Raw genomic sequence first — 24,561 nt, 5'->3', positions numbered from 1 at the left:
GGTCCGGTCCGGCCTTGTCTTTGGTCCGGAGGTCCGGACCACTGGGTGAACAGCCATAGGTTTATATTGTAATTTTAAATTAATTTAATTTAATAATTCTTTTTTATTTGGATTTGTTTATGTTTTTTTTAATTAAGGTGTTTGTTTTGTTTGTTTAAAAACGGTGAACTTTGAATCTTGAGGAAAGGCGGTACCCACCAAAGTCCATAGATATGGAATGGAGTAGGAGTTGTTGTTTAGGAATAAGAAAAAAAAAAATCTAAAATTGCTGAGGGGGCAAAGTTGAGACTTGCAGCGTAAGTAAATAATACAGGTGACATTAATTAATTAGTCGTAATAGCCAAGTCGTATCTCTCTTTAAAATCTGGTACATTTCGTTAGGAGTTAATGGTCTCAAGTCTCAATCTAAGTTATATACAAGTCCAGATAATATGAATTAACACAAAATCTCATTTGTGACGGCACATATCCGTCACTCTTGAGTGACGGATACCATTTTACCTCATAAAGTACCCACTTTTTCTCTCTCTGCAACATTATTCATGTGGTCCCCTTTCTCCACTAACCCATTTTGTTACCATTTTAACTCACAAAATATCCGCCATAAATGGTGACCCGTCACAAGGGAGACCAATTGATGAATTAATAACCGCTGTTTTATACAAATAATTTTATTTCGGAAGAAAATCGAGAAATTGGAAATAGTCATAACGGAAAATATATCTGAAATGTAATTTACAAAAGAAAGCGATATTAAACGAACATCAAATCCAATAATTATATTCCTTTTTAGGAGCTTACCAAATGGTTAAAAGAATTACTATAGTTTCCAAGTCGAACAACTAAATCCTATTAATATTCAGAGCTCGTGTAATCTAAATGATATGCATAATCGACTTTGGACATAAGTCGATTTAGACGACTCAAGCTAAGACAAATCAGCATTACTCTGATGCCTAAATTGGGGCTGGTTACGGGGAAAAATCGAGGACATTACATGACCTTAATCCATTGTTAATGATACCTATAATGCGAACTATATCAAATGAAAAAACATGCAAAAATAGTCGTCTAAGTAAATCCCCTTTAAAATAAAAACGTGTCAAATATGCTTCCACTTGTATATACAAGACGGACATTTTGTTAATCCCTAAACATCCTTCTTATATCTCATCACTATACTTAACCGTTTTATTCTCATTTTAAACAAGAATTTGTGATTTAGTCGGTTCAAAATGGTCAACTGAAACCATAATGAAGTCATGCTGACTTTGTGGTGAAGGCTACTTGATTTCATTTCATTTGTTTTTCCCCCTCGAGTAACTAGAAGTCTAGAATTGCGGTATAGCAATGCTGACTTGCGTCATTTGCTTTATATGAATGGCGCGCCTTCATACAATTTGATAATGAATAATGGCCAGCGTATCAACTATTACACCATTTGCATATTTCTCAACGTAAAGCACAATAATCACAGTTACTACTATATCATATCTTCTCCAAAAGGTCTCTCATTATAGAAACCTAACTTGCTCTCAACCACACCTTTCATCATCATGTAATATCCTCCCTAGTCCCTCCATCTCGATCATTTGTTTACCTATTTCATTTCGGGCATCTCTTAGTCAATTGTTTACCTTTCTATTTTAAAAATGTTTTTGAAGAATAATTTGATCTTCTATATTCAATTTGATCTACTTGTCATCAAATAATTGGCTCCCTCCTCAGCTTCTCTTTCTCTGGTCTTTGTGACAAAACCAAAGGTAAACGAATGATCGGGGCGGAGAGAGTAAGGTTTTGTTGATAATTTGTACTTCAAACTCATTTTAACGAATGGACTAGTAATTTTCACTACAAATATTTAAGACCTTAGTGCTTTAGCTACATATTTAAGAGAGCAAACACAATCAAACCAATAAACATGAAACACAAATTCTCTTGAAGTCTCACAACAGGTTAACATAATGTTAGAAAGGGGAGTTGGTTGTGGAAACGATGTCAGAAGTCATTTTTCGTCACAAGTAAGAATATTGTGAAAGAAAAAGGTCATGATTTTGCTATAACTTAGGTCAAACTTGCATGGTTTATACAGTTATACTACTGCAGGAAGAGCTACAAAATTAGACTTAATGAAAAAGACATAAAAAAGGATTTAGAAAGGAACATAAACTTTATCATCTTTAATGTAATTGATATTATAAACTTAATGCCCTAACCTTTTTGTCAAAAATAAAGTCTTTCAATTGACTAACATTCTATGTTGAAGAAATGACATGGATGCTTCGCCATTAAGTTGCTTACTACATGCATCAAACCTCACACATTATTCCTACCTCCTTTTTAATTTCCTTTAGCAAATGTATGTACCAACATCATCCTTGTATTAATCATATAAGTATCAAATTCCCTTAGAATATATACTTCTGCATAATTTTCTACAAAGTAGATTCACAATTTTGTAACCACAAGCGTCAAATTTACATTTCATGGATAATAATAATATGCGAAACTACTAGAAAGATTATATGTAAACTAGAGAAAATAGCTGGCTATATAATTGAGAAGCAAATATGATGCAAACTTTGTGGCTAGTTTAGACATTCTTAAACTAGTAGTTTTTGGAAGGTGGCAAATGGCTCAATAATTTTCTTTTCTGCCTTAGCTGAGGCGCAAGGCTAGTATAATATATGGGGAAGGAGATACGAACCCGTGATCTATTGTTCACGATTCCTTCGTTTGAAGTTTTTTAACCACTAGAGTCTAGACTAACCTATTACTGTAGTTTTCATTTTCTGCAATTCACAATCAATCTTTCTGTGCTGTTAACAAAAAGATATGTTTACGAAATCACTCCTTTATTCCACCATACATGGAAGCCGGAAGCCCTAAAGATATCGGGGTAATATTTTTGTTGCATAAGCTGATCTTATCTAGGTGATCAATCTAGTTCTATTTCGTTATAAGGAAAACTAAATCAACTTCCTGATGTTTCATCATGATTTCTTTGATTTCAGTCTAAAGTTGCCTAAACTCCTTGTCTCTCAAGAATTGTACAACTCTTCCCTTCAAATATGGGAAAGAATCGTATATGGGGAAGAATCGTACTGTACACTTTCCTCGCCGTATATACAATATCAAAATTGAGCAGAGCGGCTCAGAAACTAGAAAGGAAAACAAAAACGAAAAGATTAAGACTCACATCCATGCACCCCATCCCGGGAACATATTACACAGTCGCTCTGGGTCGATAGCATCTTGGATCAGTTGCTGAACCTGAATCATGAAAATAGTTTTGTAATTCAAAACAGATTGCACTAGAGTAAACTAAGAGACCGTATTGGATAAATGGCTCTATTGAAACTTGTTATCTGAAGTTTTTTGTTTTGTTGTTCCTGATAAGTGATTAAATATGGGTCGGAGCCTCGGAGGTAAAGGGAGTGTCAACAAGCAACAAGAATTTACTTCAACGAGAGAAATATAGTATTAAATCTACCTGCCCGTGTACACTTCTCAGTTCACCATCTTCATATCCGTCTAGTTTCTGTTTGACGCGCATTAAGGCGCGTGCGGCATCCTTATTCCCTTCATACTCATCTAGAGAGTCTTCCCAGTTTGTTTCTATATCATCGTCGCCCTCCTGCCAAGGACAAGATTTGATAAGAATATATAATGTGCATGGAAAGTGAAGTTTACCATAGCCTTCAAGAAATATCTGTTCAGAATGGGAAAAAAAAATGAAAAAATCATATAATGCAAATGGATGCTAAATCATATAGCATATTGGAAACAAGGAACCCAGAAAAGTATCGATTTCAGATGTTTCCTTCTTAAACACTACCATGAATCAACAGAAAGTCAAAAACACAAATTCTATTGATATTCTATCTAGAAACTCAAGATGATAATAATGTTCACACGCTGATTCACACACGTCCAATCGTCAACAATATTCATTGTATTAATATCTACAAACTTATTCACCTTTTGCCTCTGTAATGCTTTCAATGGGGATAGCGCCCATTTGTATAAAGGGTCGTGAATAAAAACCTGCAAAACAAGCAGGTAGTAAATTTTCAAAGTAGTAGTTAGAAACCAGACATGATGAGAAACTTCTTCACTCGGCATTACCTCAATAATCGTTAGAAGTGCTTCTTTATTAATCCGCATCAAATCAAGTGTTTCCTCACAACATCTTCTGAACACACCTTCGACCCCTGTAACACCCATCCCATCAATGATGTCCCGTGTAAGCCTAAATGGGACCTGTGAAAGACATTTGAGCAGACATGTTCAAGTAGCCTATATCACGAACGTTGTTGAAATAAAGCGAACATTGTCAGATATCATAATATAGAAACAAACCCGTTCTGGTGTTTTTAGCATCAATCCTTGGTCAAAAGCAACGCCAAGATCTATATGAACAACTTCCGCGGTTGCCTGATCAATTAGGATATTCATGGAATGCCGATCTCCGAGTCCGACAATATAGCCAACCTAATGAAAAGAAACCTTAAGGAACAGACATTTGGAAAATACTCTTAAATAAAAGAAGTTAAAATCCTGCAAACAAAGTTGAGGCCCTAGAGTACAGAGACGAGGACTTGAAAAGGTGAATGACTCCTTAGTTTTATGCCATTTCTAACACGGTTCTTGATTATATGATGAGTGATGAATGCATTGGTCTATCTCAGAGCTTATTAACATGATAAAGCTGGTCATCATATAAATTTATGGACAGTTAGCTGGAGTTGTCGGTGGAATTCTGTGTCAGATATAATTGGAGTGGCTTGCAAATACTCTGTATGTCTTATCGTCAATATTGGGCCCTATTGGCGCAAACAATTTCACAACATTAACTGAACTGAAATAAGAGAACACACAGTTTTTGATTTGAAAGTTTTTCGGAACTCAGGGAGATATTAGATTACGATATATGGAAAAACTCTACTAGCAGACTTTCTAGGTTATTGATTATTTTAAGCATGTCAGCTAGAATTTCCCATATTTTTATCGACCATGAGAGAATTGTGATCAACTTTACTCTGTACTGGACTTGGTCTAATAGCGATAAAGTTGTAAATGGGCACAACTTACGAAGTACAGAGTAGCATTAGATAAGCACAATGTAGAAGTAAAAATTCTAATTTAGTTCCTTATTTTCATCATAGGCAACCGCAAACTCATCAAAGCACATAGTAGGTAGCTCGATTTTTTTTTTTCAAAAACATATTATAAGTAGCTTCAGATTTTATAAGATGGCTAAGTCAGGGACTCAAATCTATTATAATTTTGTTCAAAATAGCTAAATTAATTTAAGTGACTTTATTACGGAATCTAAATGCTTCAGTGATTGTCTTGACTTGATGTAAGCCTACAGGCAACATTATGTATTCCTTACTATAATTTTTGCTATAAAATAAGTAAAGCAACGCTAAATGCAGTAACTAAGCCTACTAACCATTGAGCTGGCTGCAACACTTCGCGCGTAAGCCAATCTTTTTTCAAACCAATCAGCTGGCTGCAAAAATCTTTCTAGGAAAAAGTAATGCATAACAGGCCTGCATTAAGGGCATGCAGTGTCAGCCAAATGGCGGTCTGATTTTAAGAGCATTTTGATATCGAAAATATTCAAGTACCTGAAATTTTTATACACATCACGAAATGCCTTACGTTTGTCTTTGGCCTGCATAGTACATAGACAAATTAGTTTTAACTGTCCAAGATTGTTGTGCTGGCATAATATTAGATGTTATATGAACTAAAAAAAAGACAAGATAGTAAATCAAGTGACAAGGAGGAAAGAAACATGCATTCATCATGTGCTCTCTACATTTAGCAAATGACCAGTCCCCAGCACCGTAGCGCCCATGTGCTCCTCCATTACGTGAACTGTCCAATAAAAATGTGTGAATTCTAGGAAATTTATAAACATAAACAGTTAACACAATCATTCTGCATGAAAACTGACCTTCCTATGAGATATTCACCCAAGGGAAGAGTACCATCTACCCATTCAATGATGCCAGCACTAGGGGTAAAAGGAACAACCTACAAACATTACACTGTCATTTAAGACACCTGTTCCTACAAATTATTTCCGTAATTTGTCCAAGTTATCTCGGCAGGACAAATACACACCTTATACGTACGTACACCTAGCTTTCTTCTCCATGTATCTCGATTGTTGTGTAAGAAGGTGTTTACCAAGCCAAAGAATTGCTCCATGACCTGTTCAAATAAAGCATGGAATACTTTTCAACACATGCAAGACTTCGCCGATAGCAATTTATGACTTACAGTTATCCAACTTTTAAGTCAACAAGGTAGGAAGAAAAATAGTTGACTCTAACAAATCCTCAAGATTTTCGCCAAGGAACTTGACATTTTACTTTATAATCAGTATAAAAATTCACACTGCACATTTTTATTTTTTACAATCAAGGCAAAAATGCTCTTGGCATTCATAGAAAATTCTAAAAGGTGATGGAGTCAGTTCGTGTTATTTAAGGCTATTGAACTCTTGGTGTCTCCTAGTTCAATTGACAGCCCGAGAAAATGTTTGCCAATATATCATTGAAACTTAGGGAAGGTTGAGTTGTATTTTTATCTACGCTGCGTATATTGGTGGGTTTTTGTTCCCCTGAAGTAGACCAGGAACAGCAATAATTTTTTGTCAAACAGAACTACAGATGCTCTATTCCTTCAGTCCTCTAGGTTAAACAAAAATATCTCTCTTAAAAAAGCAAGGTGTTTCGTAAGGATGTGTTAGTTGGAGCAATATCAACATCACCAGAAATATTGCCTACTCATTTTTACTGAAACCCTCCTGTAGTCCTGTGAACTAACAAAAATTTAAGATGCAGATAATACTGATCAGAAAAGATAACAAGAGAAAGAGAAAATCAGAAAACTATAATTCGAGATAAATAGCATACTGCATCTTGTCTCAGATCATCATTTCCAGATTTTGCCAACTGCCTATATGTTTTACCATCAGAACCATAGCACTGTACAACTTTTGGAGCATTGATTCCGTTCATCACTCTGTAATGCCACCAACAAGGATTAGAAGAGCTTCAGCAATGAAATAAGGAACAAACAGAGGAACTTATAAGGAACATACACAACTGAATCAGCTAATCCTTTGAAATGAGGGAAAGTCCCTTCATGATACAGACCGCTACAATCAACAGGTAAATTGGAGGTCAACACAGGCACCTGAAACATCAATTTATTTATTTATTAATTTTTTTTAAAATCTCATAAATCAGCAAATGGAAAAATGACCGGAATTGATCATATAAAATAACATACCAAATTATTAACCAAAAGCAGTCATAAGATAACTCTTGACACCTCAGTAACAGAACTAAATATTGACAGGAGTGTGCACAAAATTTTAATCTTTTAACCCTTAAAACATGTTAGATAGCCTATGTACATTCTAGTCCAACACCATCTTCATCTGATTCCATGGTGCCATTTTGTTGAGTAAAGTAATCACCATTCCAGTTACTATCAAGTGAAATAGGTTTTACCTTCTACAGCACGAAGCGTTCACCACCGGCGCCCTTACTGCCTTACATACTTTTCTCTACTTTTACAAGAGCAATAATGTGAATAATCATTACAGGCACCCAACTCATATTACCATGTCACCGACTTGTACAGACTGTTTTCTCATAAGAAAATGACTGTCCTGAAATTTTCTAAAAGGGTAAAGAAACTAGTTGACATAGAGCTACTCTAGAACCTAGGCAGTGTAGTGAGACACTCAATGAAATAAAATCTTTTCAATGTGGATAACGCAGGCTAAATACTACGAAAGAACCTGCATTTGTAGTTGTTGACTTACCCCCAAGTATCTGTGTTTTTTAGCACTTTAAGACTAGATAATGACAGTGGCAATTCTTGTTCTCCTCATGTGGTCTAAATAAAAGCATAGTAATTTTTTCCAGAGATGAACTCCAAGCCAAGCAAAAGCTTTTGGTGCATAAGTTCATCAAGAAAGAAAGTGAATGACAACTGCTCCAAAAAAAAAAAAAAAAAAAACAAGTCTTTGAATATTTCCTTAATACTGGTCCAACAATCCCGATAAACAGAAAATGGTTGTCAGTTTCAATGTAGATTGCAAGCTAGAATTAACATACACTAACAACATAGAATTAACACAATTGTAATATTGGGGAACTATACATCCATTTGAGCTGGAGCAAAAAATCCTCTGGCAAAAGTTGCTCCATAAGACATTTTTTAAGCAGTTCAAGATTGTCATGGTAAAGCATTACAAAACTAAGCAAGCACGGTTTTAAGAAAACATACAAGTTCAAGTTCTCGTACGCTCCGAATGTCTCTAGGCAGGCTGATCTTCTTGTTGGTATCCTGTTAATGAGATAAAATACACTATATCAGGAAGGACAGAAACCAAACAATAGAAAGAATAGCAAAGTAATATTGTAGAAACATACAAATGATACAATGACATTATATCAGTGCCTCAAAGGCTTCCGCTGATGGTAAGGAAGGGGACGGGGGGGCTGATGTACAAAACTATCAGAGAGAAAAAAATATGAAACCAATAAATAAGAAGATCAAACTGAGACCTCTCTTCTCGTTTCTAGTTCTGCTAGTTTAATGTAGATCTCCACCATTTGTTTCATCTGCAACACACACATAACACCAATAATTAAATTTATCGGGCACTATGAACAAAGTGGATTGCAAATTCAGCATCTGGCGGTTTTAAAAAAAACCCAGAAACTCGCACAGTAGCAACATCAAGCAAATACCTAGAAACAGAAATACCTGTCTTATAATGTTCCCATGATGCGACAATAATTCATCCAAGAGATTTTCTGCTGCATGCTTTTTATCTAAATCCACCACGTATGAATTTTTACTGCGCTGTTTGTCCTTTATTCGATCACCATTTGAAAGAGCCAAAAGCTAGTGCCAAGAAAGGTGAGATAAGAAAGAAAACCCCCCAAAAAAAGATGATAAATATAACACGCCGAAAACAATCAAAGGCAGCAGCAGGCAGCAACATCTTATTTTCCTTTCACCAAAGGCTGAGACGTAAACTATGTGTTTAAAATAAAGTCCACTGTATCTTATCAAGTTATTGTAAGTGTGAACTGACCTGAAGGATCGTATGATACGGATGGTCAATAGCCATTTTCTTCAAAAGCGAAGCCAAAGCAGACTGCATGATGTATTAGAATACATAACACATATTACTGAACATAGCTTTATTTGAGAAGTTGATACAGTGTGCGCACACGTTTCCAGTTCTAGGCTATTTTAGTCAATAAAAATGTTACTATAACAAAATTGTTTGCCAAGAATTTACTTGTAACTTGAAGGTTAAGCTGAAAAAATATTCACCATGATCTGAAAGCAGGCCAGCAGGGCACATCAGACATCCAATCAATCTAACTAATTACTAGGCCTACGACCTTTTCCAAGCCGAAATGTGTTAACAAATCCAATTCCCTTCAGACAAAAAGACACTTTTTACACAATATTGTCTCGTCCAACAGCACGTTATTAAGGGAGGAGTGGAGGACATAATTGCCATCACTGTCTCACCCTGCTCATTGTTAATTTTCCTTCCATTTATTGTCAGAAGCAAATATTATCAAGGGAAACATCTCCATCTGACCTTTGCTTTACCAAATAGATTTAATAATGCTTTAGCACAAATCTCATTACATTAAAGCCATGGTATCACTGTAACTAACAGAAACATATTATCATTGTCTTCAGAAGTCAAAAATCCTTTACGTAACGAGCTACAAGAGAGGTTTTCTTGTTTTCCTTTGCTTAGTGACAGAGTTCCGTTTTTCACTTGAGTTCCCTCCAAGTATTCTCTTTTAATTTTTTGATGCATCAACATGTTTTTAATATTTCAAATCTAATCGCTAGAACCGGAATCATTTACTTCTACTCTCCTTTTTTTCATCCAAATATTTTGTGAAATGGTATTACTATCCCTATTCCCCAAGGGTAAAGCAAAAAAGAAAAAAAATTGTCTCATTTATGTTGTCAAAATAATATTCCCGGACCTAATCACTATACTATGTTTATGTAAATCGACAGAATTCTCATACAAAGTTGTTCATTGCAAGTAAGCGCTTGTTTTAAGCGATTATCTACACTTGACATTATGAATGGGATGGAGATGGGGAAATTTAACTTATGCTGTTACATACAAATATGCATTAAGGTGAGATTTTCTTATTTGTAAAACTTGAAATCTTGTGAGGTTCGAAGTGCTTACCCGGATTCCCAATTAACTCAAAACAAAGTATACCATCCTTTCCAGTAGCCTTTGGGTCATTTCAACTATCAGCAGTTTCTTACTGCTGTGAGCACTTCTATATGAGAGATGATGAAATTATTATGTTTCCTAATTTGTAAGGTGGAGCTATCAAGTTCTTATGAGAATTTCTAGTTTACTTGAAAACAATGGAGCATATCTTGCTTTCCAGTAGCATGTGTCACTGATAATTAAACACTTTCCTGCTGGTCCTTAGTACAGAAAGCACTTATATTTCCCATTTGGAAGCCTCCTCTTTCCCTTACACTAATAGCTTTTTCCTATACTAAATTCTAAAAGAATGCAACCCAACAGACTCAATGATGAAACACATTTATGCACTCAAATGTACCTGAAAGGTATTGGGACCTTGAACCTCTTTTGAGGTGCCCATTCTAGAAGCTATCTGGTAGACAAGTGGTATAAACTTGTACGATGGGACCTGCAAAAATAATTCACTACATAAGAGAAAGTATCAACAACAAATTATCATAGAAAAAAACTTGGACGGATCATGCAACAGCAGAAATCAAATCACCAACCAAATAAACTCATGATACAGCAAACACGCCTAGAAAATTCACCTCTTTAACAGTATTAGCCATTGCAGTTATAACGTTTTGCATGGAAGAGAGTTCAAACCAGAGAGAAACAAGCCGAAATACCTGAAACAAATGCCAATGATAAGATGTCAAGTTAGATTTATACAAAATTATCTAAGTGAAAATATATTTCATACAAAAGAAATTTTGTGCAATTTTCTGGTGAGAAAAAAAGTGTAGATTTAAAGTAAATGTGTAGCAAATATTGATTGGAGATACGGCCAGTGATCGATACTTGATCATATTTGACTGATCCTGCAGATCCTAGGGCAGTATATATCCGACCCAGCCGACACTACGCATTTAAGCTGTAAGTGACCAATAAAAAACAAGCCGCAACTGAGAAAGGCCTTGCATGAGAAGAACCCCTTTCTGTCAAGTCATCATCTCCCACACCCATTGTCACCACCAATGGTGATATTCACAATTTCACACTATCCACCTAACAACAAAGTACAGAGCTCTTCAGTCTCCCCATCGCAAGGCTTTTCCTAAGAGTTGCCTATGCAATGGCGAATTCCCAGATTCACAACACCTCCACACACTAGCACACAGTAAACAACAACATGACCCCAGTGCCTCAATGGCTCCCGCAAATTGCGGGGTAGGAGGGGTCAGATGTAAAAGAGAACACACAGTAATGAAGAATAATTGAACACTAAAGAGAACATTTTAACCCAGTGTCCCTCTTATGAATTGAGGTGTAAAAGGTACCCGCATTCATTGCCTCAACAAATGGAAAGGGTCATAAGAGCTACATTCACCCTAAGTGAAGTACTAAAGAAAGAAAGATCTACAAATTATATAATTTACAATATTAATCAAGAATTTACCACTCTGACATCGTACTTATCCCCTGTTACAAGGCAATGCTTATACCCGACAAGCGCCAGGTTCAGGAAAATGTCTCGGTCATCCTGAAGTATAAAAAAATATGTTAACTATAAACACATTTTTAAAAAATCTATTGTAAGAGAACTTTTTTAAAATTTCCAATGGATACAAAAAGAACTATTCCATGGTTCTAGAAGATATAAGAATAAGTAAATGGTCAGTTGGTCACTGAAATCTGTGTTTATTATATTGCGAAATAGCACTTGGTTAATGGAAGTCTGGAGGCATTTGTTAAATTGCTCGGCTGGAAGCATCCCCGTGTGTCTAAAACACGAGTTAGGTTGCTTACATTTTACTATACTGTCAAAACAGACCCAGCCTGAATCACTAGAACCAAGACCCGAATTGCAACAGAAAATTGGTATTTTTCAATGCAAATAAATTGCTTGTATGATTGTATAAGGCATGGCCTGTTTTCAATAACTAACATAATAAATTATGTAAAAATCAAGAATGTATTTGTTGCTTTATTAAGCTTATTATTGCAGCTGTGATCAATTGTGCAATAAAATAACTGGGTTGATCTTAACAAAATTTGATTAAAAGAATCAGAACTTTCATGGGCTATCAACTACCTGTAACTTTTGAGCCTCCTCAGCATCCATACTAAGTTGCTTCTGCAACTCCTGTATTTTTAGTGAATAGTCTGTTTTCTCTCCCTATTTACAAAGAAAATAAATTAGAGTAAATATAGAGTGCATATATTGAAAAATGACCAAGATCCAAAAAAGAAAATATTCTTAGGAGAAATTGCTGGCTGAAGATAGCTGACAGGTGGGGATTGAGGAAAACGATGTAGAAGAGGGATAATGTGAACCTACCTTTGCCGAACTCTTGAATCTCTTGATGAGTGCTTCTAACTCCAATTTCTGCAGAAGTACAAATTCCCTTAAAGTCACCGTCAAAAAAATAGTGCCCCCCTTTTCTTTATTTCCGGAATCCCTACTTCTAATGAATCATACCTTATGCTTCCTCAAACGCATAGCAGCTTCCCATTCATTGGAATTCAATCTTTCATCATGAGTTTTAAACAATGCATCTGCATAATGTGCAAGATGAAAATGTGTCCGACATTTTCTCTCCAAATACTTTCCACTCACAGCCTTGTGCTCGTCAGCCAATGACACTGCACGCTTCAAGTACTTCTCCAAGATTGTTCTTGAGCTGCATCCATTCTGACATAAGATTTCCAAAGAGTGACAACAGTTAAATGCAAAAAAGACATATCCAGAAGAGATGACAAACTTGCTAGATCGTGTTTCCGCCAGCCACTTGCCAACCAAGCGATGAACATCTGACGACTCTTCATTTGACTGATTAAGTTCTGCAATATACTTTCCTAGGTTGATAGCCATCTGTTTCTGACCTTGTGCTCTCAGAAGCTTTGCCTCTTCCAGCTGCAGTACGATTCAAATGCTTCAGAAGACCAAAAACTAAAGGGGATCTGAATGGAACCCTAGGTAGTGCTGTTTGATACCTCTTCAATATTTATTCACACCCCCCCCCCCCCCCCCCCAATAAAGAAAAAAGAGAAAAGGGCCTCAAACTAATGTTGAATATCCATGGAGTTACAATTTTACTACTACGTTTATATCCTGTTAAGTGCTAACCAGTGAGATGACTTGACAGTAACATGGAGCTCATATCCCACGAACAAAGACTTGGGGTAATTCAACATCCTAGAGTCAAATAGGGCAAACAAAAGATATAGGCAAACAGGTACGCAACCAGAAGAAGCATATGAAAAGATATATCCTGATTGTTTTATTGAAAAGGACTCTCAAGACATAGAGAGAACATTGATTACCAAATAGGGAAAGAGTTCAAATTATTGATGTGATTACTTTTAAATCCTCCTAATTTAATAAAATGATTATTTCTTAGTAACAAGGATTGGCCCACAGGATATACAAACATAGTGTCTTGATATGAAAGAATGAAAGACCACTCCAGTTAGCTCCTAACCATTGTAAAACAGCATTCTTCTTTTCGTAGCACTTTTAAGTCAAAATGACAAATGGAAAGTTTACCCTGCCAAGCCAGTACAAATTTGTATGTTCGCCTCCGAGTTCCATGCACATAACTTTAAACTCCTGTAAGGAGGCAGCAGCTTGAGAGAACATAGCACCCTGCACAAAATTTATCATAGGTAAAGCATACTTGAAAAAATGTCTACATAGTATCTACATTATATGCTTTTAGACTATACCTTGCGGAGGACAGATGAAGATTGCAAAAGATGCTGAAGTAAGCTATCCTTACAACCCAAGATTTCGACGAGGACTTTCCTGAATGCCACAAATGGCTCTAACAAATTCATATCCATCTTTGTCTGCTTCAGAATGCAACCCCATTGAGTGTCCAGTCTAAACAGCTTTAATAACATACACGGAAAGATAGAGGATTATGAATGAAGTTAAATGATAAAAGTGTCTTAGTATTGAGCAAATAATCAAAACCATAATAAAAAAGAACGAGGATCCTAATTCAAAAATGAAATTAGTCAGGCACAGTGGGACAGATACCTGATCCATGGTGGGCACAGTAGGTTCAGAACAAACATTTGGTTTCTTCCCGCGTGAGTTTGCGCCTCCAGGTGAAACTCCCCATCTTAAATCCCAAGCTAAGCTCAGATGATCTAGGATCTACATGGTGATCCCAAAGGATTAGAAGGTCATATCATAATATAGGAAACAAGTTTTTAATATAACGTACCTGGAGTTTGACTATTGTTGAGTAGATATACTCTGTACGCTCCTCGCTTGCATGAGAAAGGGACAGCATAAGCTCCTAACAGATAGAATACATGGTCTTAACACTATGAAGCACACTAGCATGTATATGCTCCTGTATTGACAAAAATTCAAAAAATAAAGATGAAATTCCCTTGAAGTTGTATGAATATACTTCACCTGTTTGGAGTCCATCAATTGCTCATCAAATTCATTTGAATCTCCTTCCTGTAATGCCCTCAAACAACTGACAAAATGAAGCTAACAAAATTAATAATAAATCAAACAAAAAATATACTTCTTTCAACTTTCAAGTATGTTGTTATTAGAAGCTCATGAAAAAAGCCCCTATGTTTGAAATGTGTACCCCTAGAAGAAACTCTGTCCTGGTACTAGAACAAGACACAAACACAGTGGGTAGTTAGCGACTAATTAAGGGGCCTAGGCAAGGTTAGGGACTAGTAGAATAGAGCTCATCTAGTATTGCTTACAATCATGTGTCGGCAAGCCGGTCAATGAAAATGAGAAATACCGAGAGCATTAACTTTTTGAAACAAATGTAATGCAAGGAGCAAATGAAGCATTAGATGACATTCATAGTTTATGTCTATATATTATATATACTAACCCTTTGGAAAGTAACCCTCAAGAATAATGCAAATAAACATTGAAAAATTAAAAATAATATTTTTGAAGACTACATGCAAAAACAAAAGATAACAAACTTGTTGGCATCCTTATCACCTACTCAAAAAGAAGGGTTACCTGTGCAGGTTTTGATTGAAAGGGTTGAATCTAAGAAGCTCATTTGATGTTACAGAATCATTTCGTATGTTAAATAGAGAAAAGTCCCAGTTGCCCGCACGCCAAGCTGCTTCATACTGCATATCATTCATCATATTTAAGCAATGAAAGTTAGGATATAGCAACATAAACATATTAATAGTGCACTAAACCAACCAACTAAATCCTCAAGAAGACTGACCTGCAATTCCACAAACTCCAGATCATCTTGGAACTCGCCTTGACGAGAAATCAATCCTTGACAATATAGATCAAGAATATGTGCACACCCAATTCGCTGCAGAGACTTAATGACTCCCTTATACGGCTTTCTTTGCTGCATCTCAAGTTCTGCTTTAGGGAAAGACAAGCCACTGGTTTGTCCACTACTCTCATGCGATAAATACTTCTGAGGATTGTCCTCTTTCTCTAATCTCACATGCAAATCATGATATTCAAGAGCCTTGCTCCAGTTACCCTCATGTTCGAAAGTCAAAGTTTGAGAGGTCAGCTTCACAATGAAGCCAACAACAGAAAATCAAAAGTCAGTTATCAAAATAAAGATAGTTCTTTCACGAGTTCATATATTTTATAAGCACGTAGTTCTCCCCGTCCTCTCTTAATGAAAGACCAACTAGTGTTACTGAAATGTCAAACAAAAACATAGCAAAACAAACCAACTTGGCATATAAAAACTAGAGTGTCTGTCTTGGAACCTACAATTTGCTACACCTAGCAGCCAGGCTTTGAACTGCTTATACAGTAAACGTAAGGAGCGCAAAAAGTTACACCATTTAACAGTTCCCTCTGAACAGGATCTGTGCATGACGAAATTCCAGATACGAGTAACATTACGGTTTGCTAGGTGTGATAAGACCGTCTGAACCAAAAACTTAAGCTGATGGTTGAGGCTCAAGCAATGGTGTTATACTTAATACACCCCCTCAAGCGGGCTTGAAAAGTGAATATCCTGTGCTGTGATTCCAGATGTGACAATTGGAGGCTCCAAGGATACAATGTGAGAAAACCATCTGAACCAAAAGCTTAAGCTAAAGGTTGAGACTTGAGACCCAATAATGTTATACTTTTAACTAGGAGATGGCTAAAAAATATTTGAAGCTCAATTTGATCATAAAACGAGGGGAATAACACACACTTACAATCAGATTAGACTAGACAATTAAAGCATCATAGTCACTCTATTAAGAATGCTACAAACTATTCATGGATAAAGTTTTTACAATTTGAATTCTATTGGCAGACCTTATGTGATTGAATAATCCCATATAAACTGTCAGGCTCATTGATCTGTGTGAGAGCTGAAAGCAGTATCTCAGTATGATAGGCCAACTGCAAAATACAAAAAAATGGGAGTCTGTCATTTTAATATAGAACTTATCGACAACAGACCGATACAACAGAAGCCCCCAATATCCAACCATAACAAAGAACGAAAATTGCAACAAACGCATTACATATTAAATAGAGACCCATAGAGCAACCCGGATGGCACTTACGGTAATGCTAATAGTATTAGGATTCATTTCATCTCTCCAGTTTTATTTAGGGAAACTATAATTAATTGCGTCAATATCTTAGTTTTGAAACTCCATTGCATTAATTCAAGTATTATCAACACACAGTCACACATCAATTAGTCTTTATATCAAATATTCGTACTGTACATTATGAATCTTATTCTGAACATTGGCCGAACCACTTCACCTTCAAATATTTCATTATCCAAAGGCAGACTCAACACAAAACCAGTTATGCCAACCATCCCCAGTAGTTAACCCTACAAATAGTCCTCAGTTGCACTTTCCACTCTACTTAAAATTCTCTCTTTTGATAAAGATGGTTACTATACACAATTAAATTACTTTTACAATACACAACTTTGTATCATAATTTCCCTCTTTCTCTTTTCATTTTCTTTCGCTGTTTTATCATATACAGACGGTTCCAAATGATGATTTATGTTAGCAGAGAACAACAATTTTGGGGCTAAGACTTGATCTTGAATAGAAGGGTAAATTTCAGAATCATTTGTCATACTCAAACACACCCGTTTAACTTCTGCAACACACTCCCTTTAATTTTTTTTATAAGTCCGCCCTTTTAAAAACAAGTTTTTCTGTCTAACACTACCCAAACCCACATTGCGGTGCAAAACGTCAACTGTCTGGCATTTACCAGCGTAGGCACATGAAAACTTCTTTTTTTTGGTCCCTTCATTTTATTTGCATGCAACTGGTTTAGTTTACCTCCTAATTTTGGGTAAACAATCACGTGAGTTAACTATAAATCTTTTCTAAATAGACAATGCAGACTATGTGCTGTTAAAAGGGAGTAGTTCGACGATAGATGTCCTCCAGATGGTAGAGCCTAGAGGTAACCAAAAGCAAATTGCACGTGGTTCTGGTGGTCAACGTTGTAAAGTTGACTATTTCGCCGAAAAGCAAGTTAGCGTGTTTTTACACACAAACAATGAAAGGGAATAATTTGCAAAATTTTGGTCAAAATAAGTAATTGACAATTAAACTCAAGTAACTGACCAAAAACCTTTCGATTTTCACGATGCAAGCATGATTGTCATTGGTAAGGGCTCTCTTGAAATATTCCTTCTAGAGTAAAAGTAAGTAATATGTAACCAAACTGGAATACTTGGAACTTACCGTTTCAACAGGAGAAAAGTCGGGTTTTCCAAGAGTAAGGCTGTTGAAATGTTCTTCACACCAGTATTCGACATACATCAGAGCAGTGAAATATGAACCACTAAGCTGTCCATTATCGAATTAATATCAATAATAAATGTTATAAGAATGGAAGCTAAACAAGCAGGAAAATATGATACTCGTATAAGAATATTGATGCTTACAAGGGCGGACTTGGCTACAGTAAGATAATCGATAATGAGCCAATACACCTACCAAAAGGGAAAAAAACGCTACACTTATTTTCATAAAATCAGTGAGGCAATCTGAAGTTACTAAACAGATATTAATAGAATGAGACCAGTGTCCAATATCCCTAGTCAAAAATAATGAACATTTGTCTTTGAAGACACATATGAGAAAAATATTTGATATGTATAATATTTAGAGCATGACTAACTAGATCAGCTGAACCACGGGCTAGGGCAAATGTCCAATGCCAATTATGAGGCTAAATGTATGTTATGGCAGAAATAAAATCAGGCCAACCAAAAGGCAATGAAGCATAAATACGAGCAGTCTGAACTACGAGATCCATACCACCAAGGGGATAGGGCAAATGTCCAATGGCAATTATGAGTCTGAATGTATCTTATACCAGAAATAATTGCAGGCCAAGCAAAAGACAATGCAGTGTAAATACGAGCAGCAATTAATGTGTATGTACAAACATCACACCTTATCCCACAACCTGGTCGAGATTGTCGCAGCACTCTTGGCTGGGTCTGACTCATGGGACTTGGGAGATGCTCGATGTTTTATTCTACTCCCAGATGAGGACCGAGAAGCCTGTACAACAAACACAATGTTCAGAATAACTGGAATATCAAGCACATACTGCTTAAAAGACAGTCCTCACTGATACCAACTCTTATTTTCTCTTCAAAGAGAAGGTGTACAAATAGTCATTCTTATTTTTACCCCTCCGGAAGAATAACACTGATACTAACTCTCTTCAAAAGGAAAGAGATGCCTCAACCCACCCCAGAAAAATCATGCACATGGTATCTAATGAAGATGCGTCATGGAGACATTAATGAACGATAACCCAAACCTTACACTTGGACTCACACAACAGGAAGATTGAACAAACCAAGTATACCTGAAGGAAGACAACTGAAGAAACCTTTATCGGTATCTCCAACAAGAGCCTGTTCCCTCAAGGTGTCAAATGTTTAAACCAAGGATCTTCATTCAATAAACATAGCTATACTTCCACCAACACAGACTCCCTCATAATTGAAACTACACAGCTATAGGACATTTCAAATCTCTCAATCCCTGTCTCGACCAATGGGTTCAGAAAGCACATAGATTTTATTATAGGATATAACCCACCAGCTGTGTCATTTTTTATAAATATTTCCTTTTTACCCTTCCAATTGATATCCTAATAATCAACTTTAATAGCATACGCAGTATATGCCAAGAAACAATAATGATTATTATGGATACACACCCGTGCATAAAAATCTTTCCAATGTTACCATCCAGTTTTTAAGCATTAATCAAATGAAAATGTGTCTAGAAAACACTAGAACCAGAGCCATCCTTGAAAGAAAGTAGTGAACATTTTTCGTTTATGTGCAGTAATATTCGAAAGGTTAGGCCACCTCTTTCTAAGAGGTTGATAATTCTCACCTTCAAATTTTCTGGTTGAGGTGACGAAAAAGCTCTACCATCGCTCTCCAATATATGACAAAGACGAAGCTCATTAAGTGCATCCAACATCACCTGGATTGACTTAGTCAGCTTATTTCTCTCTGTCAGTATATGTTGCTCCACCTGCGTTTTATATGAAAATACATTATTGTGCCGCATAACAGTGCTCTGTTTGATTTAACAGCAACATTGACCAAACAGTACTGATAACCACGGCTACTTAAGTAATACAAAACCCCAACAAGGAAACCAAAGCTTAAGGACGGAGCAGCTAAGCAAGTGAACTGAGAACCTTGACTGATATATGTTTGCAAAGATCAATGGACAAATCTTTTCTTCCAGCTATATTGATCATGATGCTCGGTAATAAGAGCTCAGCAATTTCAGCCTTCACCATAACAATATCTTGGCATAATCTGGCATATATCGAATGAGAAAAGATAGGAGCTAGATGAAAGCAAAAAGCTGCTTAAGAATTAAAACTGACTGACAAATTTGAGAAATCAGAAATTTACCGTAGAGTAATATCAGTGCAATAGTGAGTGAGTGAGTAAACAAGAGGACATATCCACAAATCAAATGTTTTGTCACACGTACTCCATAGTGACGAATCCTCCAAGGATTTTCCTTCAGCTGTTAATAACTTCAGATGAGTAATCAGATATTCTAATTATAAATAACATTTCAAGTCAAGCTCCTGCAGGACTCTTTTCATCTTTTACTTAAGAGAGTCCCATTTTTTATTATTATTTCTGATTTTGACAAATTGTGGGATTGTAAGATTCCAAAGTGTTGGAAAATGAACGTCAATCTCCCACATGCAACGGAAGCACCCAGTCAATAAGTAAATGTAAACCTCAAGTAATAAAACTATTACACTAAAATTAGGGTCAATTTTCTCTCCTTGCCTACAACTTCATAAAAGAGTACCTGCAAACTTCTTCTGCAGATTTAAAAGAATACTCTCCACCAGCTGCAAGTTGACACCTTTGCCATGAACCTACAGCGCACAATAATCAGCAACATATAAGTTTATGAAAAGAGAGAGAAAATGAAACAGGCACATCACAAACTTTTGGGCCTGGTTACTTCAACCTTATCAATAACGAAGAACTCATACTTAAAAGTCAAAGACCTTTCTTAGAGAATTTGAAAGAAATGACATGGGAATGTTTTAGCACAGGCAGGTCCTCGATAATTTTGTCCTTGATAGTAAGTGATACAACAATAACAACCACCGCTGCATATAACAGGTACAGAGTCAGAAGTACGGATCCTTAGCCCTGGGTTAAGTGGTTAACACCACAAAGAGGCTATTTTAGTTTTCAGGTGACCATAATGAGAATTACTCGGGAATTAAACTGACTGATTACTATTCCACGATAAAAAGAAGCGTGTTCAATATAGCAAGCTATTTTGCTTTATTCCACGTAATTGGAACCAAAAAATGGATCTTTTGCCCCGTAGGTAATGAAAAATGTTGACGATAAGTGAAACAACGTAGATTACAAAAAAACAAAAAAAATTATACATATCACCCTTGCACAATCATGAGTTACTTAATACATAAAAGAAAGTAAAGACGAGGTATGTTTTGGAGATGAAGCTAGGCTTGAAGTATGCATTAAATATCAAAAAGAAAATTACACATCCACAGAAGAAAACTCTTGGCCCTCGAAAATTAAATTCAAAAGTGCCATCCTACACTCATTGCACCAAATCTTTATCATTCCTCATTCTCAGACCTAAATAACATTTCAACCTAAAGACGAAAAATAGAACCTGAAACAAAGTTAAATCTACATATGAAAATAACCAAAGGACCAAAAAAGGAAGAGGTGATCAACCAAACATTTTCAACCTTTGCACAAGCAACCTCTTGTAAAATTGAAAATATAAATCTCCAACATGCAGTCAGTAGGAATCATACAAAAGAGAAAAGGCAATTCAAAAAAAGGGTGGTGCTCATTCAAGGACGGATTTTACTCTTTTATGGACATAAATGACCATTATACCCTCTCATTTTAATTCTTTCATTTACTCTTTTGTCCAATTCAATTCTCTCACCCTAACTGCCACCATCCAAACACCACCACCCGTAAGCCACCATGCACTATCCTCATCGCCGCCTCCCCTGAGCCATGGCCGGTCTTGACGACCTCCTCAGACCGGCCATTATCAGACGATCTCACAGATCCTCCTCCCACAATCTCGGCAGAAACGTTCCATGGCAAGTTGTGCTGATAGCGACAGATGAAGAACACTACCGAACACTACATGACGCATCTAGAGTTAATTGAGCAAAGATTTATAAAGGGTGTTCTTTTGCAATTGTCAACAATGACACTGTGAAGAGAATTCTTCCTTTCGTGAATTCGGGCCTTCTTTTTTAGTGGTAAAGACCAACCCTAATACTATAACATCCTTAATAAAGTACATAAATAAGAGATTATTACTTGATCGACATGAGAACTAGCGTTCATAGTTGCTTCATGACAGATTTGATTAATATTGTGAGGAAGAGAATTAGAGTGTTTGTTTTTTTGTTTTTTGGGGGAAGGGTAAGGTAAGGAAAATAAATGGCAAAAAGTCCGTGAAAGAGTAAAATGCGTCCATGAATGAGCAATTACGAAAAAAAGGCAATCTGAATTCTGAAGGAGGGGTCGTTCAATGAATAAGTATACCCATAGCTATTTATTGTGTTTCCAGCACTTCAATAACAACCTTTTTAACATAAACAAGAACTCCATCCCGTAAACCAAGTCACAGAATCGGCAGATCAGGCTCCGAACCAAAATATATTCATTAGGAAGTCTAGAAAAAAGTGACGCCTCAATTCTTTGTAACTTCCATTCTGTCACAGGTCAATAAGTGGTAGGCATGTGATTGCCAAAGCAATAATTTCGGAGCTTTTCTTGAACCCAAAACTTTACTAAGGACCCCATGACGAGAGAATTTTTTTCTTAAAGTCAGGTTCAGAGTGAAGTAATTCAAGTATGCTTATCAGTATGTGGCTCCGGTATCAACCAATGAAGGTCTAGCTATTAGTATTATACTCCCTCCATTTTCCTATTTTCACCCCATTTCCCCTTTTTGGCAAATTATTTCTTTTCACCCCATTTCTCTTCTTTCCTTATTTAGACATCCAAATGACAAAAGTACCCTTATCCCACTTGTGTATTTACAATATTTGCCATTGCTTTTTCATTACTTTTTCATTCTTTAATCCATTTTCTACTATTAACAAGGCCCACTTACATCTCCTTCATCACTTTTACATTCTTTAATCGGTTTTCTTAATAACCGTGCAAAAAGAAATGGGGTGAAATAAAAAATGGAGGGAGTATATTAACTACGAAATACACCACCAAATTTTAAATATGTAGATGCGCATATACACTGCACTTACCCCAATAAGAGATCTCTCATAAGAATCAAATAACCCTAACACCCTAATGCCTCTTTCTGTAGAAAGGATTCCCTGGCAAAAAAAGGAAACAAAGAAATCAATTTAGCAGGTAGCAGCACTGAACAGATTGAGGATTTGTGCAACACAAAGACCATAATGTGTTTATATATCTTGTTAAGCACTTTATATTCACATCAATCATGAAATGCAAGTCAGAACAAAAGTTTGGCAAAGTATGAACAGCTAAACCAAAAGCATAAGCTAAAAAAATAATTAATGAACTCACACGAAGAGTTTGAGATGATAAATCAACTATTTTAACGGAATCATCCATCAAGTAATTCTTCAATTTCCTAATAAGAGCTACTAACAGCTCATCTGATGCAACGGCATCAAACTCGAAATTGATTCTAGATAAATCGCTGTTGTGCGCTGCTCTGAGACCACTCATATGGAGTAAATTTCCAGGTAGATGAAATACAACTGAACGGGGATCGCCAATTCCAACCTATAATCAGAGCAACACCATGAATACAGAGTGACTCAAAAGAATTTCAACAACAAAACATCAGAATAGCATGAAGCAACTGAAAACCTTAGAAACCAAATCAGACACTAAAGCTCGAACTTTCTCAGCATCTGGCAAGCAGCATAAACGCACAAGTGACCAGACAGCTTGCACCGTTTCACCATCAGAATACCAGTCACTAGACAAAGCATTGCTTTCAACATCTTCTGCTGACAGAAAGCTCTCCCGGTCAAGGAGCTTTCTGTGAAAAGCTTGGAGACTACAACAATTAAAATGACTGGGATTAGCATGCTGCCAGTTAATGTGTCAGCAAATTAAATTCTCCGTCCTAGTCGGCAACGTTCTTAGAACAATGAATCAGTGATTCTTGTTCTTAACTTGATAAGTGAAAGTTACATATACATAAGAGACACATCAAGAAGGCCAACGCTCATTTCCAGAAGTATAGCAAACAAAGGTAAGGCCTTACACTCTTGAACTATCTAGTATCACTTCATCCACAATAGAAGAAATAGGCGACTGCTGGTCCAGGATAAACATTTAACTTCAAATGTCAAGCATAATTTTAGTTTTTTCTTGTTATTCAAGCCTAATTTCCAGTGGCGCTGCCTCACAAAAAAGAACTTGCAGCATGATAAAGAATTCGCATTAATTCATTTTTGTGCTACATTCGATGATCAAGAGACTCGCAGCTCGCTTTCACACACTTTGTCCTTCTTCCGTTACTACTCACTATCCATGTTATTCAGCTTTCAACCAAATGTGTACCACATTGAAAGATTAACCATTCCGAAAAAATAGAAGAGATGCATGAACATAAACAAACCTCCAAAGAAGCAGCTTTGGTGGAAGGTCCAAAGATCTTTTTACAAACTGCAATATAAAGTCCACGTCTCATATCCAAGGACATGAAAA

The 24,561-nt window shown here is 36.3% G+C and overlaps 1 protein-coding gene across 1 annotated transcript in view; it reads right to left on the bottom strand.

The window, feature by feature from the left end:
* Positions 1–2,905: 2,905 nt before the first annotated feature.
* The window catches only part of LOC141652617 (serine/threonine-protein kinase ATM), a 48,156-nt gene continuing 26,500 nt past the window's right edge, over positions 2,906–24,561 (bottom strand). Inside the window, exons 38-79 of the mRNA XM_074460161.1 lie at positions 24,473–24,519; positions 23,713–23,905; positions 23,404–23,625; positions 23,118–23,189; positions 20,639–20,708; positions 20,224–20,341; positions 20,001–20,124; positions 19,688–19,831; positions 18,725–18,835; positions 18,211–18,258; positions 18,008–18,112; positions 16,593–16,679; positions 15,532–15,840; positions 15,312–15,427; positions 14,727–14,793; positions 14,530–14,604; positions 14,340–14,459; positions 14,024–14,188; positions 13,845–13,943; positions 13,060–13,211; positions 12,777–12,978; positions 12,636–12,683; positions 12,390–12,473; positions 11,754–11,837; positions 10,903–10,983; positions 10,671–10,760; positions 9,140–9,202; positions 8,806–8,946; positions 8,604–8,660; positions 8,323–8,382; positions 7,124–7,218; positions 6,936–7,044; positions 6,139–6,228; positions 5,969–6,048; positions 5,811–5,889; positions 5,637–5,683; positions 5,459–5,558; positions 4,363–4,494; positions 4,129–4,263; positions 3,982–4,047; positions 3,494–3,637; positions 2,906–3,273 (exon numbers count right to left, since the gene is read on the bottom strand). Coding sequence (XP_074316262.1) covers positions 3,196–3,273; positions 3,494–3,637; positions 3,982–4,047; positions 4,129–4,263; positions 4,363–4,494; positions 5,459–5,558; positions 5,637–5,683; positions 5,811–5,889; positions 5,969–6,048; positions 6,139–6,228; positions 6,936–7,044; positions 7,124–7,218; positions 8,323–8,382; positions 8,604–8,660; positions 8,806–8,946; positions 9,140–9,202; positions 10,671–10,760; positions 10,903–10,983; positions 11,754–11,837; positions 12,390–12,473; positions 12,636–12,683; positions 12,777–12,978; positions 13,060–13,211; positions 13,845–13,943; positions 14,024–14,188; positions 14,340–14,459; positions 14,530–14,604; positions 14,727–14,793; positions 15,312–15,427; positions 15,532–15,840; positions 16,593–16,679; positions 18,008–18,112; positions 18,211–18,258; positions 18,725–18,835; positions 19,688–19,831; positions 20,001–20,124; positions 20,224–20,341; positions 20,639–20,708; positions 23,118–23,189; positions 23,404–23,625; positions 23,713–23,905; positions 24,473–24,519 — 4,509 coding nt within the window. The 3' untranslated portion in view covers positions 2,906–3,195. The remainder of the gene's footprint in view (positions 3,274–3,493; positions 3,638–3,981; positions 4,048–4,128; positions 4,264–4,362; positions 4,495–5,458; positions 5,559–5,636; positions 5,684–5,810; positions 5,890–5,968; positions 6,049–6,138; positions 6,229–6,935; positions 7,045–7,123; positions 7,219–8,322; positions 8,383–8,603; positions 8,661–8,805; positions 8,947–9,139; positions 9,203–10,670; positions 10,761–10,902; positions 10,984–11,753; positions 11,838–12,389; positions 12,474–12,635; positions 12,684–12,776; positions 12,979–13,059; positions 13,212–13,844; positions 13,944–14,023; positions 14,189–14,339; positions 14,460–14,529; positions 14,605–14,726; positions 14,794–15,311; positions 15,428–15,531; positions 15,841–16,592; positions 16,680–18,007; positions 18,113–18,210; positions 18,259–18,724; positions 18,836–19,687; positions 19,832–20,000; positions 20,125–20,223; positions 20,342–20,638; positions 20,709–23,117; positions 23,190–23,403; positions 23,626–23,712; positions 23,906–24,472; positions 24,520–24,561) is intronic.

This window comes from Silene latifolia, chromosome 4, assembly GCF_048544455.1.
Source record: "Silene latifolia isolate original U9 population chromosome 4, ASM4854445v1, whole genome shotgun sequence".
NCBI lineage: Eukaryota > Viridiplantae > Streptophyta > Magnoliopsida > Caryophyllales > Caryophyllaceae > Silene > Silene latifolia.
Note: the sequence above shows the minus strand (reverse complement) of the source record. Positions and strands in the feature narration are given on the sequence as shown.